This window comes from Pteropus alecto, unplaced genomic scaffold (assembly GCF_000325575.1).
Source record: "Pteropus alecto unplaced genomic scaffold, ASM32557v1 scaffold17, whole genome shotgun sequence".
In the NCBI taxonomy this organism is placed as follows: Eukaryota; Metazoa; Chordata; class Mammalia; order Chiroptera; family Pteropodidae; genus Pteropus; species Pteropus alecto.
In genome coordinates, this window is record NW_006440645.1 from 7553756 (window position 1) to 7580160 (window position 26405).

General features: G+C 34.0%; 1 protein-coding gene across 3 annotated transcripts in view; it reads left to right on the top strand.

The window, feature by feature from the left end:
- Nucleotides 1-26405, top strand: part of LARP1B (La ribonucleoprotein domain family member 1B) — a 78472-nt gene that overhangs the window by 39981 nt on the left and 12086 nt on the right. The window contains exons 12-14 of one of the 3 annotated variants that reach the window (XM_006917764.3): nucleotides 14436-14559; nucleotides 24393-24562; nucleotides 25018-25124. In XM_006917764.3, coding sequence (XP_006917826.1) covers nucleotides 14436-14559; nucleotides 24393-24562; nucleotides 25018-25124 — 401 coding nt within the window. The remainder of the gene's footprint in view (nucleotides 1-14435; nucleotides 14560-24392; nucleotides 24563-25017; nucleotides 25125-26405) is intronic. The other 2 variants (XR_439268.3, XM_025050912.1) reach the window with 2 other exon arrangements.

The following is a 26405-nucleotide window of genomic DNA, read 5'->3' on the forward strand; positions in this document are numbered from 1 at the left end:
TTTGAACATTTCCATGGGAAAATTTTTTAGAAAAATATATATTACACATGTATTTTTATATATGGAAAAGAAAGTAAGTTACTCAACCATTTTTTTAAATATTCAAAATTGAAGATAACTGGCTTTATTAGCAAATTCTTCTAAAATTGAAATAATTCCAGCCATGCCCAACTATTTTCAGTCAATAGAGCTAATAGTAAGGATTCATTTGTTGAATGAGTGGGTAAAAAAAGAGGGACTACTTCACTAATTTTATGAGAAGAGCATAACAATATTGATAAGGGAATGAGGAATTCACAAGAGTATAAATGAGAAGCATTACAGGAAATCTTGGTATAAATATTCTGAAACAATCTTTTAGCACACTAGATCAGTACTGTTTTTTTTTATTTCAGTAATCAAGTTGATTCGACATTAGAAAAAATCAGTCAATAAATACAATTCTCATGAACAGATAGATTGAAGAAAAGATTGTGATCGCTTTAATAAATACAGAAAATGCATTCGATAAAGTCAACATGCATAAATGAGATCTTTTTTAGCAACAAGAATAAAAGAATAGCTTCATAAAGGGTTTCTGCAAAACCCCGTATAAAACAAACAGGTCTTTCTGAGTGGCGAAATGTTGAAACTAATCTCTTCTAATCAGAATAAGATAATGCTCACTGTCAAATCTATCAAATGTGTTGGGTATTATCGACCTGCAAGGCAAACAAAAGGATAAGGGCTAGAAAGGAATATGGGTGAGTGATTAGAACTGGTAAGTGCTTAACGAGTGTTCTAGTTAATTGTTTTTTTTTAATCCAGAGAATTTCTACACAACAGCAGTTGGAATATTAACTTTTAAGATTTCATTTTCTTAAAAATCTATATTTTCTATAGCTGCCAAAAGAAATTACAGATCTGGCAGCTTCGAACAACATGAATTTATTATCTTGTAGATCAGAAGTCCAGAGAAACTCAGCTGGTGTTTCTAATCCAGGCCCTCCTGCCTGGGCTCTTATTTGTATGTTTTTTATGTGCAAATCACAAATTCATTCAGATTGTTTGTAGAATTCAGATCTTTGTAGCTTTGGGTAGAGTTGAGGTCCCTCATTTCCTTTTTGGCTGTCTGTAGCCTCTCAACTCTTTTAGGCCACCTACACTCTTGGTCAAATTATAGCCTTTAGATCATCAGCAACTGGTAGAAGAGCCTACTTTGCATCTCTCTGACATTTGCTTCTGCTGTGGTTGGAGAAAGTTGTCTACATAATCTATGGTAAGATCCCTATCTAAAGGTCACTTATTAGAAATCTTAAATCTGCAAATCCCTTTGTGGCATGTATTTTGCATAATCACAAATTGCAGGGATTAGGATCTGAACATCTTTGAGGGGCCCTTCTGCCTACCACAGAATAGACCTTTAAAAGGGTACAGCAGACTTTTAAGGAATGTGTTATAGTAACTGAGGTGTTCGTGAAGACATAAATAGGGGGAGGAATACCAGAAGTCATATTTGAAAGCTTTGTTGTGGTTAAGGATAATTTTCTCCAAAGAGATTCAAAAGTCAATTAAAACCAATACATATTTCAACAGATTCTTTCTAGGAATTTAATAGGCTGATTTCTAAAATATATGTGGAAATGTAAAAGATAAGAAACTAAAGGCATAGCAGCTTTTTTTTAGTAGATGGAAGCTATAAGATAAACCATAGAAATGGAATAAATCCATAGACAGTTGTATGCATAGATGCATGCTTGGTAAATGACAGATGTGGTTACCAATCAAAGAGGAGATCTGAATTTTAATATATGGTACTTGAAAAATTGTGTGGCGAAAAAAATGAAATTATAGACTTCTGCTTTATAGTGTCATTCCAATCTATTCCAGTGGAGGACAAAAGCATAAAGCTATTAAGAAATAACAACGTTGGAGTTCTTTCTAAACAGATCTTGTCTCTAATCCTAAGGTAACAGGAATGTATATGGCGATCAGTATTTAATAATATTTTTCCTGTGGTAAATTTCAAAGCATGGAACAACACAAAGTGGAACATCACGTTCCACCCAAAAATATTGCGTTTCTCTCTGTATCTTGCCATTCTTGTCGCTGTGTGAGCAGCAACCTGCAGTGACCAGTTGAACTCTGCTTCCCTGATGTTGGTGGTATGCTCTTGAGGAAATGACTTCCAGACAGGCAAAAAGGGTGTGGCATCACTAGAGCACGGACGACCTCGAAGACATTGCTACCCTGGCTTGTGATGCTTTTCCAGCATTCTTTCAGTCAATGTCAGTCTGAAGTTTACATGACTGATCATGTGCTCAGGACTGTCCTTCTGGAACAGGATGTAGGAGTTCAGCACTGTAATGTTTAGAGGGTGACGAAAGAATTTCTTACACCAAAGTTTGCGCCTTTTGCGCTCAGTCGGATGAGGAGTATGTGATCAGCTGAGTCCACTGCTCCATATTCTCGTCATAGTCCACAACAACACGACTTCTTCGTTTTCTTCCCATTTCTGTTGTCTCCTTTAATCACAGTATCATTGTGGAATGTTGACAACATTGTCACCTCCTCCTTGTGACACCATTTCAGTGCCATAGGTTCACCACAGAATCTGGCTGCAGTCATCCCCATTGCAATCCTTCCTTTTTTCTCAGATCATTTGGCATCTGTTTTCTGTTCAAACAAGCTGTCACGACTGCATCAGTCCTGTGTTGATATAATTCTCTGACAATCATGGGAGTTGTATGGTAAACTTTAGGGGTAAGGTTAGGACTGTAATCCATGAGTTAACTTGGGGTAAACACTGCAGCTATAAGTGCTGCCAGCGAGTTTTCTTGGGGCAAATGGGAAATGGGAAAAAGATCTTCATGATCTTAGAGTAGGAAAAGGTTTCCTAAGTGGAAATAAAAAGCAAAATCTTTAAGGACAAGATCAAAATATTTGCCATAAAGGTTTTTCATTAAATATCAAAAAGAGTACATAGGTAGCCTACAAGGTGATAAAAAGGTGGTTCCATTCTTGGTTTGATATGTATTATAAAACTAATGTGTAGAGAAGTACAAATCAATACAAGATTCAGTAAAAAAAATAGATAAAACAATGAACAAGCATTTCACAAAAGCAGAAATCCAAGTGATTGAAATCGTGAAAAGGTTTCAACCTTATTCAAGGAGATACAAATTAAAGTTTCAATGAAGTGTTTCATGAAACCCACATTAGCAAAGTTAAAACATCAGACAGACGTGTATGGGAGTGTTTGGAAGGAGAACTCCATTAATCCATGTGAGAACAAAAATTGTGAAACCATGCCTTGTGCTCACCACCTCGGGAATATGCTCTTGAGTTGCATTGTTCAAATATGGTAGCCGTTAACCACGTGTGGTTATCAAATCCTCAAAATGTGGCTAGTCTAAAATGAGATGTGCTCTAATGTACAATATTGGATTTTTAAGACTTAGAAAAAAGAATGTAAAATATTTCAATGATTTTTATCATTATTGCATATTGAAGTATTCGGTTAAAGTAAAAATATTTTTTTACCTTTTTTAGTGCAGCTACTAGAAATTTTTCAGTTACTTGCGTTTCATTATGCTTATTGAACTGTACTGCCCTCGAAGTACTTAGAAGTGTTCATCAGGAATAATATATGACAGTATAGCAGGCTTGTTCATTATATTTACAAATTGGAAATAATCAAAATGTCCATCAGCCATTGACTGATATGTTGTGGTTTCAAAATGTCCATCAGCCATTGACTGATATGTTGTGGTTTCAAAATGTCCACCAGCCATTGACTGGTATGTTGTGGTATAGTAAAGTGATGCTATATTGCAGTGAAAATGAAGGACAACTATACACATCTTTATCAATGAATCTAGAAAACAATGCTGAGTGCAATAACTTAAGGTTACCAAAGTTTGATTCCATAAAGCTCAATAACAGGTCAAGTCAAACATGTATTTTTTCAGAAGCATATACATACATAGAAGGTAATGTAAAGACAAGTCAGGACTAATTATCACATGAGTTAGGTTTGGGATAGTTTTTTGAGGGCGGGAGTAGGATACACAGGGATTCTAATACGAACAGTTTCTAATAGTCGTTGCACACGTATGTTTAATTCATTCTTCTTTACGGCCGATTGCATAATGATGCTAAAAACAGTCTAGCTTGAACGGGGATGTGTGAGGGAAGAGGGAAGCCGAAGCTGGTTGACTTATCACAGCTGCAGCGTTGTTGCTCTTTGGGCTAAAGTCATGGAAAGTTGAGCCTGTCTTTGGTTTTTGTTTTTTGTTTTTTGTTTTTTTGCATCCAAGTATTTGTCTTCTTGTGCAGTGGTCTCTTTGGGATGGTGGTGTCAGCTTGTAGCGTTGAAGGCTTTATTAACAAAAGACATAAAGGTAGGACTTCCATCCCAGAGTGGTGGGCCCCAGTCTGCTACTCATACTGTGAGCTAGCTGCTGGGCTCGTGAGGCTCAGGAATTGCCTAGGCTGTCTCTCCTGCTGTCTCTCCCTAAGTAGAGATTTTAGTTTGAATCTGCAGGACAAGGGAGAGAAACCATTTCCTCAGCTGACTTGGGACCTCATGTTGCCCATGAGAAAAAAAGTAATCTGAGAAAGTCAGAGTAAGGTATTAGGAGGAAGAATTAAGAGTTTTGAAATACACAACACAAAACAACCAGTTCCTCAGTCACATTATCATCTGATATGTCCAAGTTGCTCGTGTGGAAACCCAAATATGCTCGTACTTTTGTTTTCAGCATTTCAGGGAAAACCTTCACATTGGAAGCTTCCGAATCATCACATTGGTCAGTCAATCTCATCTTTAGGTTCACAGCATTTGCGATTGTGCATATGCACCCTTCGTCCAGTACTTTTTGGAGTATTATGTGAAGTTATCTCCTGTGGTCTAAGTGTCAATTCTCAGAGTTCTTGGATTTACTGTTTTTTTGTCGTATTAGAAAACATTTCCAGTTGCTAGATCATCCAAACCATCTGCAGGCACATTGTTGAGAAGCTACACTGCAGATGGGTTCTCTTTCCTGCTTTGACCCAGATGATGATCTGAAATTTGTGGAGCCTGGACCCTTGGGAGACCTGTTGCTGTTATTCACTCTGATTTTTTTGACTACTTCACTGTGTCCTGCTGCAGTCCCCTTACAAATGCAGCCAGGCCTTTATCTGTAATTGTTGCAGATGGTCAGAAGAGCTTTATTTTTGTGAAGTCTTTGGTATATAGCTGGAAATGGTATACAGATTTACCAGGAGATGCTACATCATCACCTGGCAGTCAGAGACACTAGCATCATACTGACTTGGCAAGAGGAAAGTACCCTAAATTTTCCCTTATTGCCACCACTTGAGCTGTTGCTCTTCTCATTGGAGAAGAACACCAAACTGAGAACCTCTCCGGCAAAGCTGGGGCCTGTTCCTGACCAGGAGTCAACTTATGTGCAAGTTCCACTAAGTGCAATTCTGGACCAAAAACTAACCTCTGAACCTCAGATGGGGATCATTCTCGTCTTCTCTACCTCATAGAGTAAAGATGTTAGAAAACTAAAATACTGTGCAAGTGCGAGAAGGAACAAAAGGGTTACTTGTAGGCATTGGATAATTAGGTCTGATTAAGTTTTAATGTTTTTACTCTTGTGACCTCTTTGAGCTAATCAAATATTTTATAATATTGTTTTATTTCCTCCTTTGGCTTCTTATTTATGCTCATGTAAACATTTTTTTAAGTGGTTACTCTACAGCTAATAATATGCTCCTTAACATTTCAAAATCTATGCAGAGCCATTATGGTACTACGCATCAATTTTCATGTCTCACTTGGCATTTAATACTTTTTGGTTTACAAATACATAATTTGCAATTACAAAAATATAATTCCACTACTTTTGTGCTATTGTCCTCTGCTGTTATCATATCCTTTCACATATATTATAAATGCTATCTGAAAATGTTATTTTGCTTTAAACTAACAGTTGTCTTCTAAGTAAATTGTGAAAAGAAAAAAGCAGTCTTTTATATTTACCCTTTTTATTTCTGTTCTGTAAGTGTCTGACATAATTTTCCTCTCATCCTGTAGAGCATTGTTTCGCATTTCTTGTACTGCAGGTCTGCTGACAGCAAGTCATCTCAGCTTCGGTTTTCCTCCTAATGTCTTTATTTCACTTTAATTTTTGAATGGTATCTTCACTATATAGAATCTGGATTTTCATTTTTTCCTTTTGGCATCTTAAAGATGATATTCTATCGTCTTCTGGCCTTTACTTTTCTAATGAGAAGTCAAACATTATTTGTATTGTTGTTCCCTTGTATGTAATAAGTCTTTATCTCCACTCTGGTTGCTTTCAAGTTTTCTGCTATACCCTTGATTTTCAGCAGTTTAACTATGATGTGTCTCAATTTCTTTTAATTTATTTATTTTAGAGTTGGCTATAATTCCTGGACCAATAGTTTGATGTTTTTCTTCAAAATTGGGAAAATTTCAGCTATTATTTCTTCCTGTTATTTCTTACTCATTTTTTTAATTTTTAGAATTTAGTTGCACCATTTGATAGTTTCACAGACCCCTGAGGTTTTTTTCTGTTTTCTTTTCTCCGTTTTATAGGTTATATTATGTCTATAGATCTATCTTCAATTTTACTAACTTTTGTCTATAATCTCCACTCTTTTTAGTTCTACAATTTCAGGATTATTTGTAGATTACTTTTTTCTGCTGAGATTCCCTATCTATTCATTTATTAAGGCCATATTTTTCTTTAGGTTCATCAAACATAAACATATAACAGTTGTTTTAAAGTCCCTGTGTTAAAATGCGTCATTTGAGACATCTAGAAGACAGTTTCTATTGACTGCCTTTTTTTTGACTACGAGTTATATTTTTCTGCTTCTTTTCACATCTAATATCTATTTTTTTTTTACCAGACATTGTACCTATTATACTGTAGAGATTATAGATTATGTCATTTTCTTCTGAGGAATGTCTTTCTTTTTCTTTCTTTTTTATTTATTGGCTGTACAATTTGGAATTGTGTGGGCTTGGTTTTACTCTTTGGTCAGATCTGTAGAAAGCCTCTCTAACTTGACAGAACTTAACTTTCAAACTCTGTCTCTTTCAGCATCCTGTCAGGTTTTGTGTTAGGCTCTGCTAGGGAATCTAAAGTGGGTCTTACTATAGGGTGAGGGCTTTATTCTATAGCATGGCCTAATTTTTAAAGTATATCAGGGTGTTAATGAGTGGTTAAAAAGGGGTTTGTATTCTCTTCTGGGTCTGTATGTTCACTATCTCCCAACACTGTTGGACTTTTAGTTTATTTCTTCAGCACTTTTGGGTATGTCTCAGGAAGTTTTGTCCTCCATGTATGTAGCTTAGCCTTCAGCCAAGGACTCGCAGTACTGTACTCCACAGATTAAATTTTTACAGTTATTTAAAACAGTTAAATAAATTTGACCATTTATGCATCCTAGGAAATCAGTTCCATTTCTACATGTGTATTTAAACACATATACAATTTAATTTATCACTAACAGTGGCATGTGAGGTCCTGTTGCACCATTCTCCACGAAGGTTTAATATTGTCAGACTTTTTTAATTTTATGATGGAACAGTTAGGAAATGATCCTCACTAAAGTCAATATAATGATATTTCTGGAGAGAAGGAGTAGGGTGTGACTGAACAGTGGCAAGCAAGGGGCTTCTAAGGTATGTGCACTGTTCTAGTAACCCGGATGGAGGTAACAAGTGGTGTTCACTGTATTAATTTTCAGATTAGACACATATGTTTTATACAAGATATTTCACAATATATCAAAATTATTTTAAAATAGCTGGTTGAAAGAAGAGATTTGAGAGTTTCAGTTTGGCGTAATCAAGGGAGGTATCCTAGAGAAGTGCTGTGCTTGAACTAGACCCCAAATTATGAATATGCTCTGTTACAGATAACAAAATATTCACTCGAGGATCCGCTCAGTACTCCTGACCAAAAAAATGACACAAAAAAATAACTTCCATTGGAACACATTCTTTTTGACTTCAGTTTCTATCCTGTTCATTCATTCATTCAACCGATATTTGAATACCTATAGAGTGCCAAACATAGTGATAGGCACTTGTGTACAGTTTGAGGAAAATAAAAACTTTGCGCTTTTACGGAGTTTAGAAGGCCAAGATCTTTTATGTTCCCCCTAGCTGTTGAGCTGGGACTAGGAACCTCTTTTGTATATACGGTTTAAAGTATGTGCTGTAGTCAGCCCTAAACAGCTGACTCCTTTCTCATCCTTTTCTTGGGAATCTGCCTGATTTTTTTGCTTAGGTTTGTATGACAGTGTTTTTCCCTTTACCACTGCTAAGACAATGTTTGGAAAAATTTGCCCCATTATAACTTCTCTTAAAATTTCTACTCCTTGATGCATGTGAGACATTTGCCTTGTTTTGAGGGGATATATTTGGAAACATGTATAAAATCAAAATAGGGAGTAGACGGTCCAGCTAGGAAAGTTAGCCAGTTGGTGTGATTTTTGAAGGGGGAAAATAGAGAAAAGAGAAGTAAGAATAGAAGGTAGCTGTGAGTGAGTGGGTTATCTCTTAAACGTTAAAGACTTGTGATTAAGAATAGTGGCTGATGAAAATCTTGTGTTTCACAGAAAGTGGATTGACAACTGACCAAGAATTTAATATTAAAGCTACTTATAAGTTAATAAATGAACCAATCAATTTCTAAAGTTAGTATTACAAAGTTAGTATTAAAGTTAGTATTATAAGTTAGTATTAAAGTTAGTATTACAAAGTTAGTATTAAAGTTAGTATTAAAGTTAGTATTATAACTCCTTCAAAGTTAGTATTACAATTAGCTATTATAAAGCAATTTATGTATTTTATAAATTTTAGCTTATTCCTTTATTGATAGAATTGTATAACACAGATGTACTTATTAATATCCTGATCAAGGTATACTTTATGAAAAATAAGACAGTTTGTAATTTTTTTATATTGTCTCTTGAGCAAAGAAAGTTGCTCAGCTTTGATCAATCTAATAAGACCTATTTATGTGAATTCTCTAATACTGTAGAGTTAAATATGATTTGCGAATTGATTCTAGAGCCCTTTTAAGTTGAAAATTCAATATGGCCAAAATATCTTAAAACTCCCCTTAAACCACCTGTAAAATACATTTATGGTTTTAAGCATAGCCACACATCTTTCATGCACATGTAAATTTATCACATATATAGTGATGTAGCAGGATCACATTTATAAAATTTTCAAGTGTTTCACTGCTTGAAGCACTTGAGCAAATATTTGAAAATTCTAACTTTAGTGGCTGTTCCTGTTTATGATCGTCTTTCTCCTTAGAGTCTGATTTTTTAAAATCAGCTTTTAGTCAGTGTTTCTCTATGGTTTTCATCTTTAAAAAAATAAATAAATAAAACCCCTTAATTATAAAATTAGGTCCTTAAAGATTTGGTGAAACTAGACTTGTTTCAACACTATTTTTCAATGGTCAGGCCATTATTAAAATATGTACATATGTTTGTTAGGTTTTTCTTTATGTGAGTTAACATTTTAGGGCTCAGTTTTGTCAGTGCATATGTTCTGAGTAGAATGGCAGTTGCATTGCTGACACATTTTTTAAGAGTTACTGTTATTGCTGAACAAGTATAATCAAATTATTGTAAGTTTAGTGTCACCACTATCGTACTCTACTGAAATAGAAGATGTTGAGTAGATGGGGTGGGATCAGCTTGTAAAGTGTCCTGAAAGCTATCTAGGCATTTAGAATATGGAGTAATTAATTGCTTTTGTTATAAAGAAAAATAGTATGACCAAAATATGGTTTAATAAGATTTAACATAACAGAAGCATTAGCCTAGGTCAGGGTAGGGAAGGGCAGAAGTTAACTCCTAATAACCCAAAGGTAAAATGAAATACTGAACCAAAGGGTTAGCATTTATTTCTTTCAACAAACATTTATTAACAATGGATTATGGACCACACTTTTGTGAGGATGAAAAAGTGCCAAAATTGGGAAGACATTTTAAAGGAACAATTCCTAGTACCGGTGTGACACAAATTTGTGAGAATGAAGAAATGCCAAAGTTTGGAAGAGGTTTTAAAGGAACAATTCCTAGTATCATTGTGATAGAAATAGGAACATAAATAAAGAAGTGTTGGGAGGGAATGATATTGAGATCAGATTTGGAAATGTTAGGTTAATGGTATATCTATTCATGTAAAATGTCCTTTATCCTCTCTCTAAATACAGAAGAGTGGATTTTAAGAGATACAGAAATGGTGGAGTATAGAGAGTTCATTTCAGAAGGAAGAGCTGAAAGAGAAAATGATCAACCTTTTAAGGTATTGAAGAACAGAATAGAGGGAACAAAAGAGACAGGAATGTTCACTAGTGGTTATTAAGAGAAAAAATATTTGTAGTTATATAGTTTCACTTGAAGACAAGAAAATAAGTGATTTTTGAGATCATGATTCATAAAGGGACATACTCTGTCTCAACTGTCTTTAATTTTTCTCATTACTGGTTTGTTACTTTTTCTAAGGTCATACTTATCTTTAAAAAATCATATTTTCCTAACTGTTCACCCCGTTGTACCTCCCATTCAGACTGTATTGCATATTGGCATGGATAGGAGGGGAGGAAGCTGACACACCACAGGTTCTTTCAGGAAATTTAACCGAGAGGAAACCAATGCTGCTCCAACTTCCTTTTCTATTCTTGCCAATATGAATTTCAGATAAATGTATACTTTTGAAAGATATTATTAAAGTGTATTAGTTTTCTGTATATACTATAAACATGTTTCCATGTCAGTGATAGACATTCATATTTTATTCAAGGTAAAAAGGGACATTTTGTTCTCCATCCAGCATCTGGAGAATGCACATTCTTTTCAAGTATTCGTTGATCCTTACCTCATACCTTACAAAAAAACTCAGTTCTAGATGTATTGTAGTTCTAAATATGAAAGGCTAAATAATAAAACTTCTAGAAGATAAGGTACTATCTCCATGATCTTTGATTGGGGAAAGATTATTAAACAGGAAATAACACAATGAAGAAAGAAACTGATGGATAAAGTGTACTACATTAGAAAGAATTTCCTTTCACCAAAAGATACAATGAGAGGTTGAAAAGGCCAGTTACAGAGTAGAAGATCTTAAAGATCAATAAGAGAAAGATAACTCAATAGAAAAGTGAGTAATAGAATAGTCACCTCACAAATAAAAAAAACTTTCCAAATAAATATATTAAAGATTTTCAGCATTATTAGTAATCAGAGAGATCCAAATTAAAAACAATGATATAACACATATGCATACCTACAAGAGTGGCTGCATATCTTAAATTTTTGAATTTTTAAGATAATTACAGATTCATAGGAAGTTGGGAAAATAGTACAGAGAGGTCCAGGGTCACCCAAAGGCTATAACTTAACTAAAACAACGCATGACATTAAAAACCAGGAAATTGACATTTCCCATCACAAATGTACATGTATAGTTCTATGTCATTTTATCACATCTGTAGATTCATGTAACTACCATCACAGTCAGGAAATGGGACTGTTTTATCACCACAAAGATCTTCCCTCCTGCTGTTAGATTCACACCCACCAGCCTCCCCTTCCTTATTTTTAACCTTTGGTAACCAATAATCTCTATCTCTATAATTTTGTCATTTTCAGAATGTTATATTAATGGAATAATAGCATGAGAATTTTTTAATCATTTAAAATCATTTTAAAAATGCCCTTGAGGTCCATCCAAGTTGTGTTTATCCATAGTTTGGTCCTTTTCAGAATGGCCAAAATTTTAAAAACTGACAATATCAAGTGCTGATGACAATGTAGAGCAACAGGAACTTTATAGGTAATGGGAATGTAAGTCCGTACAACCATGAAAAACCATTTGGCATTTTCTACTGAAGCTGAAACATACCACCTGATTCAGCAATTCCACTCCTAGTACATAATAAAAATGTGTGTTTCTGTTCACCAAAAGAACTTTTTAAAAAACATATAGCAACATTATTTGTAATAGCTGTAATCTGGAAAGGAACTGAATGCTCATCAACAAGAATAAATTTTTAAAATTTGTGGTTCAATCACAGAGGCCCCAAACCCGCAGGCCGTGGACCAGTACCGGTCCGTGGCCTGTTAGGAGCCAGGCCACATAGCAGGAGGTGAGCAGCGGGCCAGCAAGTGAAATTTCATCTGTATTTGTGGCCGCTCCACAGCGCTAGCATCACTGCTTCAGCCCCGTAAGAGCACCAGTGCCTGGTGCCAAAAAGGTTGGGAACCGCTTATGCAATAGAATACCATAGAGCAGGAATGGGCAAACATTTTCTGTAAAGAGAGCTACATGGTAAATAGGTTTTGTTGGTCATACTACTATTGTCTGTGGCAACTGCTCCAGCCTGTAGCTGTAGCAGTTGAATAGCCATATGCAATATGTAGACAAATGCGTGTGGTAGTGTTCCAGTAAAAGTATTCACAAAAACAGACTTTGACCTTTGGGGGCTGTCGTTTGCTGACGTCTTCTATAGAGCTACAAATTATAGATGAATCTCATAAAGATAATTTTACGTAAAAGAAGCCACGCATCATGATTCCATTTTTATAGACTTCAAAAACAGGCAAAATGAATCTATAGCATTGAAGTCAGAATATCACTTATATTTAGGGAGCGAGGGAGGGCAATGATTGGAAGGGGCATGAGGTATACTTCTAGGGTGCTGGTAATATCTTTACCTGAATGGTGGTTACACATGACTGTTCAATTTCGACTACTCATTGAAATGTATACTTAAGATTTATGCATGTCTCTAGTGTGTGTATGTATATGTATGTGTGATATATTTAAAAAATAGTTTTCAAAGTTGAAAACAAACATACCATTTGTGTTCCCATCAGGGTAAAACTGTGTTATTCATCTCTGGCATATGATAAACATACAATAAATGTTTATTGAAGTGGGAGTTGCTAATAGCAAACTCTGTAGCAAGATAAGGGACAGTGAGGAGTAATGACTGAATTAGCTTGAAGAGCTTATTGAAGACTTTTGGGAAAGGAATTTCGGTAAACGGGTAAGAGCTGAAGTAATCATTTAAGGCATTTTCATGAAAAGAAGATAGCTCCTAGTTTAAAGGCTAACAGGATCTAATAATGGTGTGAGCTGATAAGTAACTATGATTGAAGACTAAAGGAAAAGATTGATTAGCTATTAAGAACAAGGTACTACTATTTTATTATGATATTTACTTCGGTTCACCTGATAACTACTTGTTATGTGTGTTTTGTTGTTGTTGTTTGTTTGTTTGTTGTTGTTTTTTAACCTCTTTCAACTCTCTTTGGACGTAAGGCCATTCTCATTGAGTCTAGATGGGATATAGGGTCACTGAGGAAAACTTACAAGAAGTAGTAGAGTGCAAGCAGTCCCTCCTTCACTATTTTTTTTATCCCACAGCTTAGGCTGAGCATGGATGGTCTCCACAAACCCTGGCCAAATGGCCTTCCAGTAGAGAATGGCCTCCCCCTCTCTAATGCTCTATATGTATGTAGGTCAGAGCAGGGGACATCTCAGTGACCATGTAGCAGTGGCTAGAAAAGGGAAGCTTCAGGAGCCCCACAGGCAGAGATTCTTCCTTGGAGCTAACAACTCAGACATACTGAGGCTCCTTGCTGCTAACCTTATAAAAGGGGTGTGGGATTGAACCTCCGGGGCCATCTAGATTTATCTTTTATCACCTTTCCCATTACTACAAAATAAAGTGGAAACTTATTGGCCTGGTATCAAAGGTCTAGTAGCTTTCTCCCACTTATCAGGTCTTTTTGCCATTGGTTCTACACGAATTTTCTCATTCACTGGACTATTTTCTAATAAATGATTGCTTATTCCAAGCTTCTCATCTTTGCTCACATTACCTAATTTAGAATGCTTTTCTCTTTTTCTAAATTCTCACTCTTCGAGAGCTGCTTTTGCCCCATCTCTTCTGTGATGCCTCCCTGATGACCTCAATTCTTACACTAAATGTCACTTTTCATATACTGCCTAAGACTAGTTTTTATGTGTACATGTCCTTTTTTCTATTTTAACTTATAAATTCCTTAAGGGTAGGGAACATAGGTTACTTAGTAACCTCCCTAAACCCTAGTGGGCTTGTGTGTAAATTCTCAGCAAATAATTGATTAGAATGTATGCATTTATATTTTAATTATAAAGTATCCATAGTATTTCAGGGTTCTTTATGCTTTTTTAGACTCTGAATATTGTTATTGAGTAGAATGCTAGATTCTTTATTAGAACATTTTTTTTTATTCTGTTGCAATTAATCCCTGCTTTAAAAACTCATTTTTTGAGGTTGGTATCAATTATTGTCTGTTGGTTACTCTGTTAGCCAGTTTAGTAATTAGATTCCTCCATTCTACTTCAGCAAGAAGTTGAGAACTTTAAGAAGCTAAATCTCATTAGTAAAGAGCAGTTTGAAAACCTAACACCTGAACTTCCTTTTGAGCCAAACCAAGAAGTTCCTGTAGCACCTTCACAGTCCAGGCAAGGTATGTAAATCTGCTTTTGTGTAAGTGTCTGAATACTATTAAAGCAGTTCTAAATTGTTTTTCAAGTTTGCTCCTTTTTTTATTTGTGGAAAACATTTAGATATCTGGTAAAAGACTAGAATTTTAAAATTCAACTTTTATCTTTTGGTGAACTTCAGAATATTTTAGAGATTTTAAAATGTAGATTGTAAATTTGGTCAGACAGCCTCATAGTAGTAAATGGACAGAGTTTGAATCCTACCTTACTCTTGGCGAATAGACAAGGAATCATAAAGGTGACCTAGGAGTCATCTGTCGTAACACCAGATCATGCTCAAATCCAGATGCTTACTTAAAAGTAGGCAGAATCTGTTTGTTCTTTATGTGTTTCATTCGATGTGAGATTATGGGAATGTTTCTCTTCTCAAAATAAAGAAGAATTTTCATTGACTTGCTGATTTTTAAAATACACCACTAGCTCATTCTTTTAACGCCTTAGCTTTATATGAAAATATAAATACATTTGGGATAATCATAAAATAAACCTAACATTTGCAGGCAAGTGTAACTGATTTTGTTAAAGTCTTTTCTAAAGTCAGATTAAAGAAAAAGTATTAATTTTGAAAACAAACATATACAAAAATTGAGTGAATTGTATAATGAAATCCCCATGTACCTATAACTTACCATATCATGGCCATTTTTTTCATCTCGACTTCGCTCATTCTCTTTACCTCCCACTTGATTCTTTTGAAGCACACATATTATTCATAATTTTCCATTCCTAAATATTCTGTATGTGTCTTTTAACACATAAGTATCATAGTACCATTATCACATCTAAAATTAACTGTAATTCCCTAATACAAATACTTAGTGTTTAAATTTCTTCATTCATCCTATTAAAAAAAAAAAAAATCAGGATCCATATAAGTTCCAGGCATTGAAATAGATTGGTTGTCTCTTTTAGTCTATAGTTTCATACTTATATTTTTCTTCCAATTCATTGTTGAAAAAACTGAATTTTTTATCCCGTAGAATTTCTCAGATTCTAGATTTTGCTGATTGCATCTTCATGGGTTCACTGAACCTATTTTCTGACCCTGGATTTGATACAGAGGCTTGATAAGATTGAGGCTCAAAATTTTGCAAGAATACGTCATATGTAGTATTGAATACTTCTACCAGGAGGCACATAATGCTTGTGTTTCTCTTTTTGTGATGTTAGTAGCTGTTGATAGTCTTTGCTTATAGCTTTTATTTCAAAAGGGACTGCAAAATGGTGATAATTCTGTTTTTATCATTGCTTTTTAATTTAGTAGATAGAATACTTTCATAAAGAGAACTTCCCTTATTTGACTATTTGTTTATCTTGAGACAGAGTTTTCACAGGAAAGGTAATGAAAGCTTGATTCTTTCCCTTTGCTTAGTAGTTTTTGAAGTAATGAGCTGGTTCCCTTACAACATTCATTGGTGATCAATGAGGTTTAGGTTATTCTTTTGTTTTTATTTTTGTTTTTAAATTATCACTATGATCTCTTGAGAATCCTAATACAACCTTATATCCTTCGACATTGATAAATTTACTAGTAGTAGTTCCAGTAGCTTTTTTTATAAATTCTTTATTATTTTCTGCATAGACAATCATGTTGGCTATGAGTACATGAAGTCTGTCTCTTATCTTTTCTATCTATATTTCTTTCATATTTTTTCTTGACTTAATGCACTAGTTAGGACTTCCAACATGATATCAATAAGAGCAATAAGATGTGACATCCTTGCCTTGTTTCTGATTTTAGGGAGAAAGTATTCAGTCTTTCATCATTAAGTACAATATCCATTCTAGGTTCTCCATAGATGCCTTTATTAGATTGAGGATGTTGGTTTGTTTGTTTGTTTGTTTGGCCTTCTGAAATGATTATATAGCTTGTCTTAATTAGTTTATTGATATTATAAGTTATATTGATTTGTTTTCTGATGTTGAACTAGTGTAGGATTCCCAGGATAAACCTCCTTCTTATATATTATTGGATTCAGTTTACTGATTTTTAAAGATTTTTTCACTATATTCATTAGGAATATTGATTTGTATTTTTGGGGGGATTATGTTTGCTTTTGGTATCAGCGAAATGCAGGCCTCATAAATTGAATCGGTAAATGTTTGCTTCTCTTCTATGTTTTCAAAAAGTTTATATATAATTATTATTTATTCCTTATAGAATTGGTAGAATTCACCAATGAAGCCATCTGGGCCCAATATTTATTTAGATAATTTATATTTTCTTGAATGAGCTTTTGTAGTTTGTATATAAAGAATTTGTCCATTTTGTGGAAGTCGTTTGTAATATTCTCTTTTTGTTCTTTTGATGTTTGTAGGATATATAGGAATTTCTCTTCTTTCATTCCTGATATTTGTATTCTGTGTCTTTTTTTTTTATCTAGCTAGAGACCCATTAGTTTTTTTATCTAGCTAGAGACCCATCAATTTTATATGTTTTTAAAAGAAGCTTTTATTTTTATTGATTTAAACTTTATTTCTGCCCGTTGTATTATTTTTCTGCTCTTATTCCTTTCTTTCTACATGGTTTGCGTTTATTTTGCTATTCCTTTTCAAGTTTCATAATATAGAAGCTTAGATAATTGATTTAAGAATTTTCTTCTTTTCTATTATAAGCATCTAGTACTGTAGATTTTAAGTACTATTTTAGATGCATCTCACAAATTTTGATATGTTTTCACTTTCATTCAATTCCAAGTATTTTCTGATTTGTTTTGTATTTTTCTTTGACCTATCAGTTATTTAGAAGTGTTTTCTTCTTATTTGGATATTTTCCTGATATTTTTAAGGGGGAAATAAGACTTTTTCCTCTAATATAGGTATTTAATATATATTTTCCTCTAAGCACTGCGTTCCGCAATTTCGATATGTTGTATTTTAAATATTCTCTCATTTCTCTTGAAACTTCTCTTTGGGCTATGAATTGTTTAGAAATGTATGGTTTAATTTTCAAACAATTGGAAATTTTCTTTCTGTTATCAATCTCACATTAATAAATTAATATATAATTTAATTCCATTATTATTGTAGAATATACTGTGTCTTTCAATTCTTTAAATTTATTTTATTAATCAGAATATGGTCTATCTTGGTGAATGTTTCTTGTGCATTTAACAAGAATATTCTGCTGTTCTTGTGCTTGAGACTTATTAAGTTTTCAATCTATATGTTTATGTTATTTTTCATCAAATTTGGAAATTTTTCAGCTATTATTTTAAATTAACATTTAATACTTTTTGTTTGTACTTTTTTCTCTTTCCTCCTTTAAGATTTTAATTACATGCATATTAGGCTAGTTGAAATTGTCCCATAGTTCACCTAATACTTTTTTTTATCTTTCTTTTTCTGTTTTGGGTAATTTCTACTCCTGTCTTTGAGTTCATTAGTCTTTTTTCCAGCAGTGTCTAATCAGTTTTTCAGTGTATCTGATGTGTTTTTTATTTCAGCTGTTACATTTTTCTTCTCTAGAAGTTTGAATGGGTTGTTTTATTTATTGTCTATATTTCTTTTTGATATGTTCATATTTTCTTCTACCTTACTGAATACATGAAATATAGTTGTAATGTCTTTTCTTTCCTTCCTTCCTTCCTTCCTTCCTCCCTCCCTCCCTCCCTCCCTCCCTTCCTTCCTTTCTTCCATTTGCAGTCGAAGTGTAAATTCAGTATTTGGATCCATAACTGTCTAACCATTCCTGGTCCGTGGTTGGCAAATTATGACCCACAGGCCAAAACTGGCACGTCATGGTCTAATCTGTTAACACCCTTCTTTTACACATGGTCTATGGCTGTGCTACAGTGGCAGTTTCAACCTAGATTATATGACCTGAAAAGCCAAAAAATGTTAATATCTGGCATTTACAGAAAAAAATTGCTGACTCTTGCTTCAGTGGCATTTTATTTATTAAAAAAAATAAGTACCAGTTCTCATGTAGCAGTTTCTATTATCAGCCTTCATTCACTGAACACCAACAAAATAATATTAGTAGCTGTTGGTTTTGTTTGTTTGTTTGTTTGTAGAGGCAGTTCCTGTCTATAAAGACAGTGAGGACTATGAACAAGGTTCATTGGTCCAGGTATAAACAGCTATGAGATGATTTGATTTGATAGCAATAAAATTTGGAAAATCTTAAGTAGTAAAATAGCACACTCCTTAGTCCAGTGGTGCTTAAACTGTTGTAAGTATCAGATTCACCCAGAAAGCTTGTTAGACCAAGTCAAGCCAACTGTACCCAGTGTTTCTGGTTTAGTTAGGTGGGGTGAGACCTAAGAATATACATTTCTAACAGATTCTCAGGTCATGCCGACGTCACTGGTTGGGAATACTTTGAAAAGCAGTGCTTTATCCAAGTCTTCTGAAATATCATAAGCTTTTAACAGAAACTGTATGCCAAACAATCACAATTGAGGTTCCCTGAAGTGCAGATGGCCTAGTATTTGTTTTTTGTGTTTTATAGCTTTTTTGAGGTGTAATTTACATATCATAAAATCAACCCATGTTAAGTGCATAATTTGATGAGTTTCAGTAAATTTATGTAGTTATATACATGAGCACCACAATTCAGTTTCAGAACAATTCCATCATGCTAAACAAATCCCTTGTGAACAGGTGCAGTCAGTCAACACTAAACTTCAGTCTGAAATAACCAGTGATATGCTTTCTATCTGGGTTGTTTTTTGTTTGTTTGTTTGTTTTGTTTTTTTTGTGCTTTTTAGAAATTTCATATAAATGGAATCATGTGCCTGGCTTCTTTCAGTTAACATAATGTTTTTGAGGTTAATTCATGTTGTGGCTTATATCAGTACTTTGCTCCTTTTTATTGCTAAGTAGTATTCTATAATGTGGACATACTACATTTTGTTTTTTCATTCAATAGTTGTTGAATATTTGGATTTTTTCCAGTTTTGTCTGTTATGAAAAATGTGATTTTGAACATTTGTGTAAAGAGATGGCCTGTGATTTTGATTTAACAGAAGTTATAATATCTAGATGATATTCATATATCTTCTCAGACTTGTAATTGACAAAAAACAATTATTATATTCTTGTCCCATAATTACTATATTACTATTATTACAATTTTATCTACTATAAACATTTTATATACTTGCTATTGTATTGACTCGATAATTTTATGTCAAAATTTTATTAATAGGTCTATGATATCCTATAAAATTTTTGTAAAATATTTCTTTTGCGACAACTAAAGTACTGTATAGATCTTAGTCTTCACAAAATTGAATATCTGCTCTTACTAATGAGTAAAATTCGCATTAGTTAAACCTGGAATAAAACAAATGTAAAACTAAAATAAAACTTTTTAATAGGAAAATGTTTACATATATAAATAAAAGCAAGGAGAACTGTTCAGTAAACTCCATGTACCTAACTCACTTAATTTCAACAATTGTTAATAGTTTGCTATTTTTGTTTTCAACTGTACCTTGTTTCCCATGTTTCTGGCATTTCATATCGAATCTCAAACATCATTTTTTCTGTAAATATTCATTGTATATTTCAAACATAAATTTTAATGACACTGTTATTTCACATAAAATTAGCATTGATTCCTTAATACTACCCAGTTTATGTTTGGTTATCCTTGATTGTATGAAATATATCTTTTTCAAATTGGTTATTTGAATCAGAACCAAACAAGGTGCACCCATGCATTCACTCGATAAGACCATTAAGCTACTCTTAATCTATATCGTTCTTCTTTTGTTTTTCCATGGCAATGATTTCTCAAAGAAACTGGTTTATTTGTCATAGAATTTCTTATGATTTACTTGATTGTACCGTCTTATCCTTTAGCATGTTAATTTATCTCCTCTTTTTCTTGTAAACTGGTATGTCGATATGTAAGATTTAGTATATTCAAGGTTTTTATTTTTCTGGTGGCAAGACTGTTTCTTAGGAGTTGTTTAGTTTCTGTTGCATCATATAATGTCTCGCTCTTACTGATGCTGCGATTGATCATTATGTTTAGATGTTATCAGCCTGATTCATTCATCATAAAGTTTCTTTTCAACTTCTTTTAAAAAGGACTTTTTTTAGATCAGTTTTAGGTTCACAGAAATATGAAAAGAAAGGTACAAAGATTTCCCATGTTCTCCAGACCTCCCACTCGCATAGCTATCACCCACCTGGAGAAGGGTGCTACTTCCCCGTAGCAACATCCATGTCAGAGTTGTACATTGGTTATAATTGGAGAACCTACCTGGACACATCATAATCACAGTTTACGTTAGGGTTCATTCTTGGTGTTGTACATTCCATAGGTTTGGACGAGTGTCCAATGACATGTATCTGTCATTACGGTATGATATAGAGTATTTTCACTGCTCTACAACATCACCCAAAGTCTATAGTTTACATAGGTTTCACTCTCGGCGTTGTACATCCCATGGGTTTGGATACACGCAGAATGACATGTATCCACCATGATACTATCATACAAAATAGTTTCACTACACTAAATATCCTCTCTGTTCTACCTATTCATTCCCTCCCACTCTCCAACCCCTAGCAGTCACTGATCATTTTACTGCATCCATAGTTTTCCATTTCCAGAGTGTCGAATAGTTGGTATCATAGTATGTAGCCTTTTCAGATCGGATTCTTTCACTTTGTAACATGCACTTAAGGTTCTTCCATGTCTTTTCAGGCTTGATGGCTTATTTCTTTTTAGCACTGCATAACATTCCATTTTCTGGATGAACTAGTTTATCCATTCACTTACTGAAGGATATCTTGGTTGCTTCCAATTTTGGCAGTTATGAATAAAGCCACGATAAATATCCATATGTGGGTTTTTGTGTGGACATAAGTTTCAGTTCCTCTGAGTAGTAAGTAGTAAGGAGGGCGATGACTGCATCGTATGGTAAGAGTATTTAGTTTAGTAAGAAGCTGCCCAAGTATCTTCCAAGGTGGCTGTACCATTTTATATTCCCACCACCAGTGAATGAGAGTTCCTGTTGCTCCACATCCTCTCCAGCGTTTGCTGTTGTCAGTGTGCTGGACTTTGGCCATTCTCATCGGAATGTTGTGGTCATCTTGTTTAAATTTACATTTCCCTGATAACATGATGTGGAACATCTTTTTATTTGCTTATTTGCCATCTGTATATCTTCTTTAAGGTACTGTTTAGATTTTTGCTCTTTTTTTTTTAATTGGGATGTTTGTTTTCTTATTGTTGAGTTTTAAGAGTTCTTTATTTTGGATTACAGTCCTTTATCAGACGTGTCTTTTGCAAATATTTCACCTCTTTCGGTGGCTTGTCTTCTTGTTCTCTTGACAGTGTCGTTCGCAGAGCAAACTTTTTTTTTTCATTTTAATGAAGTCTAGCTTATCAGTTATTTCTTTCATGGATCACATCTTTGGTGTTGAATCTCCCCTCAACATTTGATTTTAAGCAGTTGTTGGTGAATATTCTCTAGATCCTCAATTTCATTAGAACTTAAATATACAGCAGATCCTCAAATAATGCCATTTTATTCAGTATTGTTTTGTTATAATGTTGATGAGATGCTCTAAGAACTTAACTCTTACTTGTATATCTATTAGCCTTTGGTAAAATTGGTTTCATTTTATGTTGTTTCACTTAAGGTTGCAGAACCAATTGATGATGTTAAGGGAGGACTTAATGTAGTCATTTTCTATTCTGTCATTCCTTTTTGTATTTCTTGCCTTCAGTCTTTAAGAAATATTTTTTATCAACTTTTTGACACTTGAATTTTGTAGGAAAGAGAGGATAAATACTTGGTTCTTTCTTTGTGTTCAGTTTATCAATTTTTTTGAAAAATGAGTTGGTGCCCAAGCAACCTACAAATATGATTAAGGTTTGAAGTACCATTATGAAGTCATGATGCTTATTTATTTGATATGTTTAATTTCAGTCATTACTTCTAGTGGTTTGATCACTTCATTTTACTGGCTGTATCCCCTGAAGTTTGCTGTTTTGCCCTCATGACCTAAGCTAATATTTTCTTTATCAGCGTTATTGCTTTCTAGCTTAAGATTTCCCAGGCTTGTTATATTTTGTGCTCCAGGTTTTATTTCTTTTAGGAGACCAGATAAGTAGGAAATGAAATTTAGAGGTCATTGTCTCATTACTAGAAAGCTTACTATTTCTGAGTTGTTATTGCTCCTAGATCTTTTAAAAAGGCACTGGATTTTACATACATTCATTGTAGAATCATATTTTTATCCTTGAGATCAGATATTTTCAGTACAAGGGAAAACAGCATTAACACAAGTCAGTTAAGTTTATCAGTCATTTGGTTGGGATATACTTTTTCCTAGGTGCTATTGTAGGCATTGGTATAGTAATATAAGATTGTGGTCTTTGCTTTCAGGGAAGCACTGGAATTTTGTCTTAGCATCTAATGGAATGAAATGTAAGAAAATAAATTGTAATTTAATAAATCAAACAATAAATGGGTAAAATACAGAGGTGGCACAATCAGGAAAGTTGTATCTTATGATAATGAACCTAGACTTCTACTAGAGGCAAAAGGGAAGCACTGAAGGATTTTAGGCAGAAATTTGAAATGATCTAATCTGTTCCTCAGAATAATCTTTCTGGTAACGGTAAGGAAAATGGATTGGGAGGGGAGATGGCAAGACAGGGAGGGCAGGTAATCGAGTGTGTAAGTTCACTTTTGGGTTTACAGACTTATGTCTAGAATAGTGCTCGGCAAGGTTATTGTAGGAATCAAAAGAAGTCGATTCCATACAGCAGTGGAGCCCACTTTTTTGACACTACTACTTGATTCATCTGCTTGCTCACTTAGTATCTTAACACAGGATTTTCACAAACTAATAAGCAAAACAGCCCAACAGAAAAATACTCAAAAGATACGAACGAATGCCAAGCTCATGAAAGGAGAAATCTGAGTGAGTATACATATGAAAATATACTCAGCTTCACTAGTAACCAAGGAAAATACAAGCACCATTTAAATTCATGAGATGGAAAAATATTTAAAAGTCTAAGCAAAACCCGTCTTGACTAGGATATAAAATAGCGGGGACTTTTACATGTTGCTGGTGGGATTATAAATTGGTGAAGCCACTGTAGTGAGCAGTTTGAGGGTTAGTATTCAGTAAGTCAGATGATGCATGTGCCAATTGACTCAGCATTATCATTTCAGATAAAACCCTAGATAAATGCTCACACCTGTTCAGAGAGACATATTCAGCAACATTCACTGCAGCATTGTCGATTATGTCAAAACCTTGGAAATATTAAATGTGGATCCTTAGGAGAATGGGTACATTTTGATATATTTGTAAACCAACATGATAATCTGCATGGGTGTGAATAAACCAAAGCTATGCAAATAGAACTTGATATTCAAGTCACAAAATATTGACTGAAAAAGCTTTCAAAATGATACATATAGTATAATGTCACTTAAAGTTAATTAGGCAAAATATTTTTATTTCATGTATAATAATAGATAAAAATATCAAATTTAAGAGCCTGCTTATCTCTGAGGAAGAAGAGTAAAATGTGATTAGGGAAGCTGACATATGGGCTTCAGCCTATTTTTCTTTTTAAAGAAAAGTCAGAAACAGATACAGCAAAAATAAAATTTCATAAATTTAGAGGATGTATTGAGAAGCATTTTTTTTTATTATATATTTAAAATGTTTCTAAACATTTTTTGAGAGTAGAGCATTTCAGAATTATCCTTTTGGTCAAGGTAAAATACTTTCCTGGCATCTAAATACTTTTAATGACATTTTACAGATTTGACTGATGAATTAGCTCAGAAGCTGTTTGTTGTTTCAGAAATACCTTCAGCAACAATGGCCTATTCATTACCAACAGCAGTTCCAGAATCTCCTAGAATTTATCCTGCAAGGACACCCAAAACACCTCGAACACCCAGGTTACAAGATCCAAACAAAACACCAAGATTTTATCCTGTTGTTAAAGAACCCAGAGCCATTGATGTAAAGGTACACCAATCCACTGAGACTATAAAGTCTGCATTTATTATCATCTAACATTGCAAAATGAGACTTTAGTTTCTTTCACATTAAAAAAAAAAATGCATATTTTGGATTGTAAGAATTTGTTTAAAAATGGCGTTTTACCTTAGTGATGTTTTCTCAGGTTAAGGAGTAACTTCTTTACAATTGCGTAGTGTAATCAAAGATCATCAGAAGGTGTAATGAACAATTATAAGTTGAATTTCCTTTAACCCCGTTTAGAAACCTAGCCAAAGACCTTTTTAGTTAAGTTTTGTAACTTGTATATGGTATGTCTTGAGTTTTGTGACTTCATATGATTTCATAATGTGTCATCCACAGTATGAAAATGTTTGAGTTGGTTTACAGTCAGAGGGTTTTAATTTACTTGTGAAGTTCACACTACTGAAAGTAATTGCAATGTATGACTTCTTTTTCTTTAGAGTCCAAGAAAGAGAAAAACAAGACACAGTACAAATCCCCCTCTAGAGTGTCATGTAGGTTGGGTAATGGATTCCAGAGATCATGGGCCGAGAACATCCTCTGTCAGGTACCGTACTTGTCAAACATTGCTTTTTTCTTGATTTTAAGCCTGTTGAAAACAGTTACTAACTAGATACTTGGAAATATTTAAAATTAACATTAGCAAAATATGAACAATGAAAATAGTAAAAAGAAACCAAATAAGGGGAGATAAGTGTTCTTGGATTATCTGATCTTTTTTTCTACTCTTTTTCTAAGAATTTTGATTGACCTATATTCAAGTGTACGGATTTTTTTCATCAGCTCTGTCCAGTCTGCTCATAAGCACGTTAAAGGAATTCTTTATTGATGTCATCTGCAAATCTTCACTAATCTTCAATTGACTTTTTCACAGGAGGGATGCCAATCTGTACCCCATATTTCTCAGCAGATGACTTGGCCTTCTATTGCACTGTGAGGAATTCTTTATCTCTGCTTTCCCTTATCTCTCATTGCCTCTTTGAAGGTTCTTTTTTTTCTGGCCCTTTTTGGCAAGTGTGTCAGTAGTGGTATAGTTACTGTACTGAAATTATTTAATGCTAGCTAACTCTACATTCTTTCAACAATGCTAAATGTTTTACATGCATTATTTAAATTTTTGTATATGTCTTCTTTAGCCAGCAAATTGATAGATGGCAGAACCTTAGTGCCTGGCATAGTTGATACCCAGATAATGATAGCATGAATGAAACTACCTTCCCCACATGGATGCAGTCATGTAACCTTGTGTGACCAAATGGTGTTGAGTATAGAACTGCTCTGTATAACTTACTTTCTCTAATTCTTCTCTGATTTATGTTGGAGGCAGGAATGTGCACCAATTATTTGGTTTAAGTGATCCCTAATCTTATGGAGACACTTCAAAGCATGCTTATCCTTTAACAAGATAGTCCTAAATTTCAACTGGTTTTGCTTGGTTAGAAAAGTGATATTAGCCTATGGAATTTACATATAAAATATTAAATTAATCACATAGGAAAAAGGGGTGTTCCTGCAGTTTAGCAATTAAGCGTACCACTGCTTACTCATAGACAAGTTAAACTTTTATTCATCCTTCCCCAAAAGGTTTTTTGAATACCTACTATGTGAAAAACTCTGTATTTGGTAGAATGGTTAATTAAGATGTAAAAGATATGTTTTATGCCTTTAGTGAGATTACAGTGTAGTGTGAGACATATTTCTGATAGAGATATAATTATGGTATATATATGTTCAAAACAATTATGAGAAAGGCAAATAATTCATCCCAACTGGGAGTATCATGAGAAGCTTCATTGGGCATGGGCAATGATATTGTTCTTGATGGATG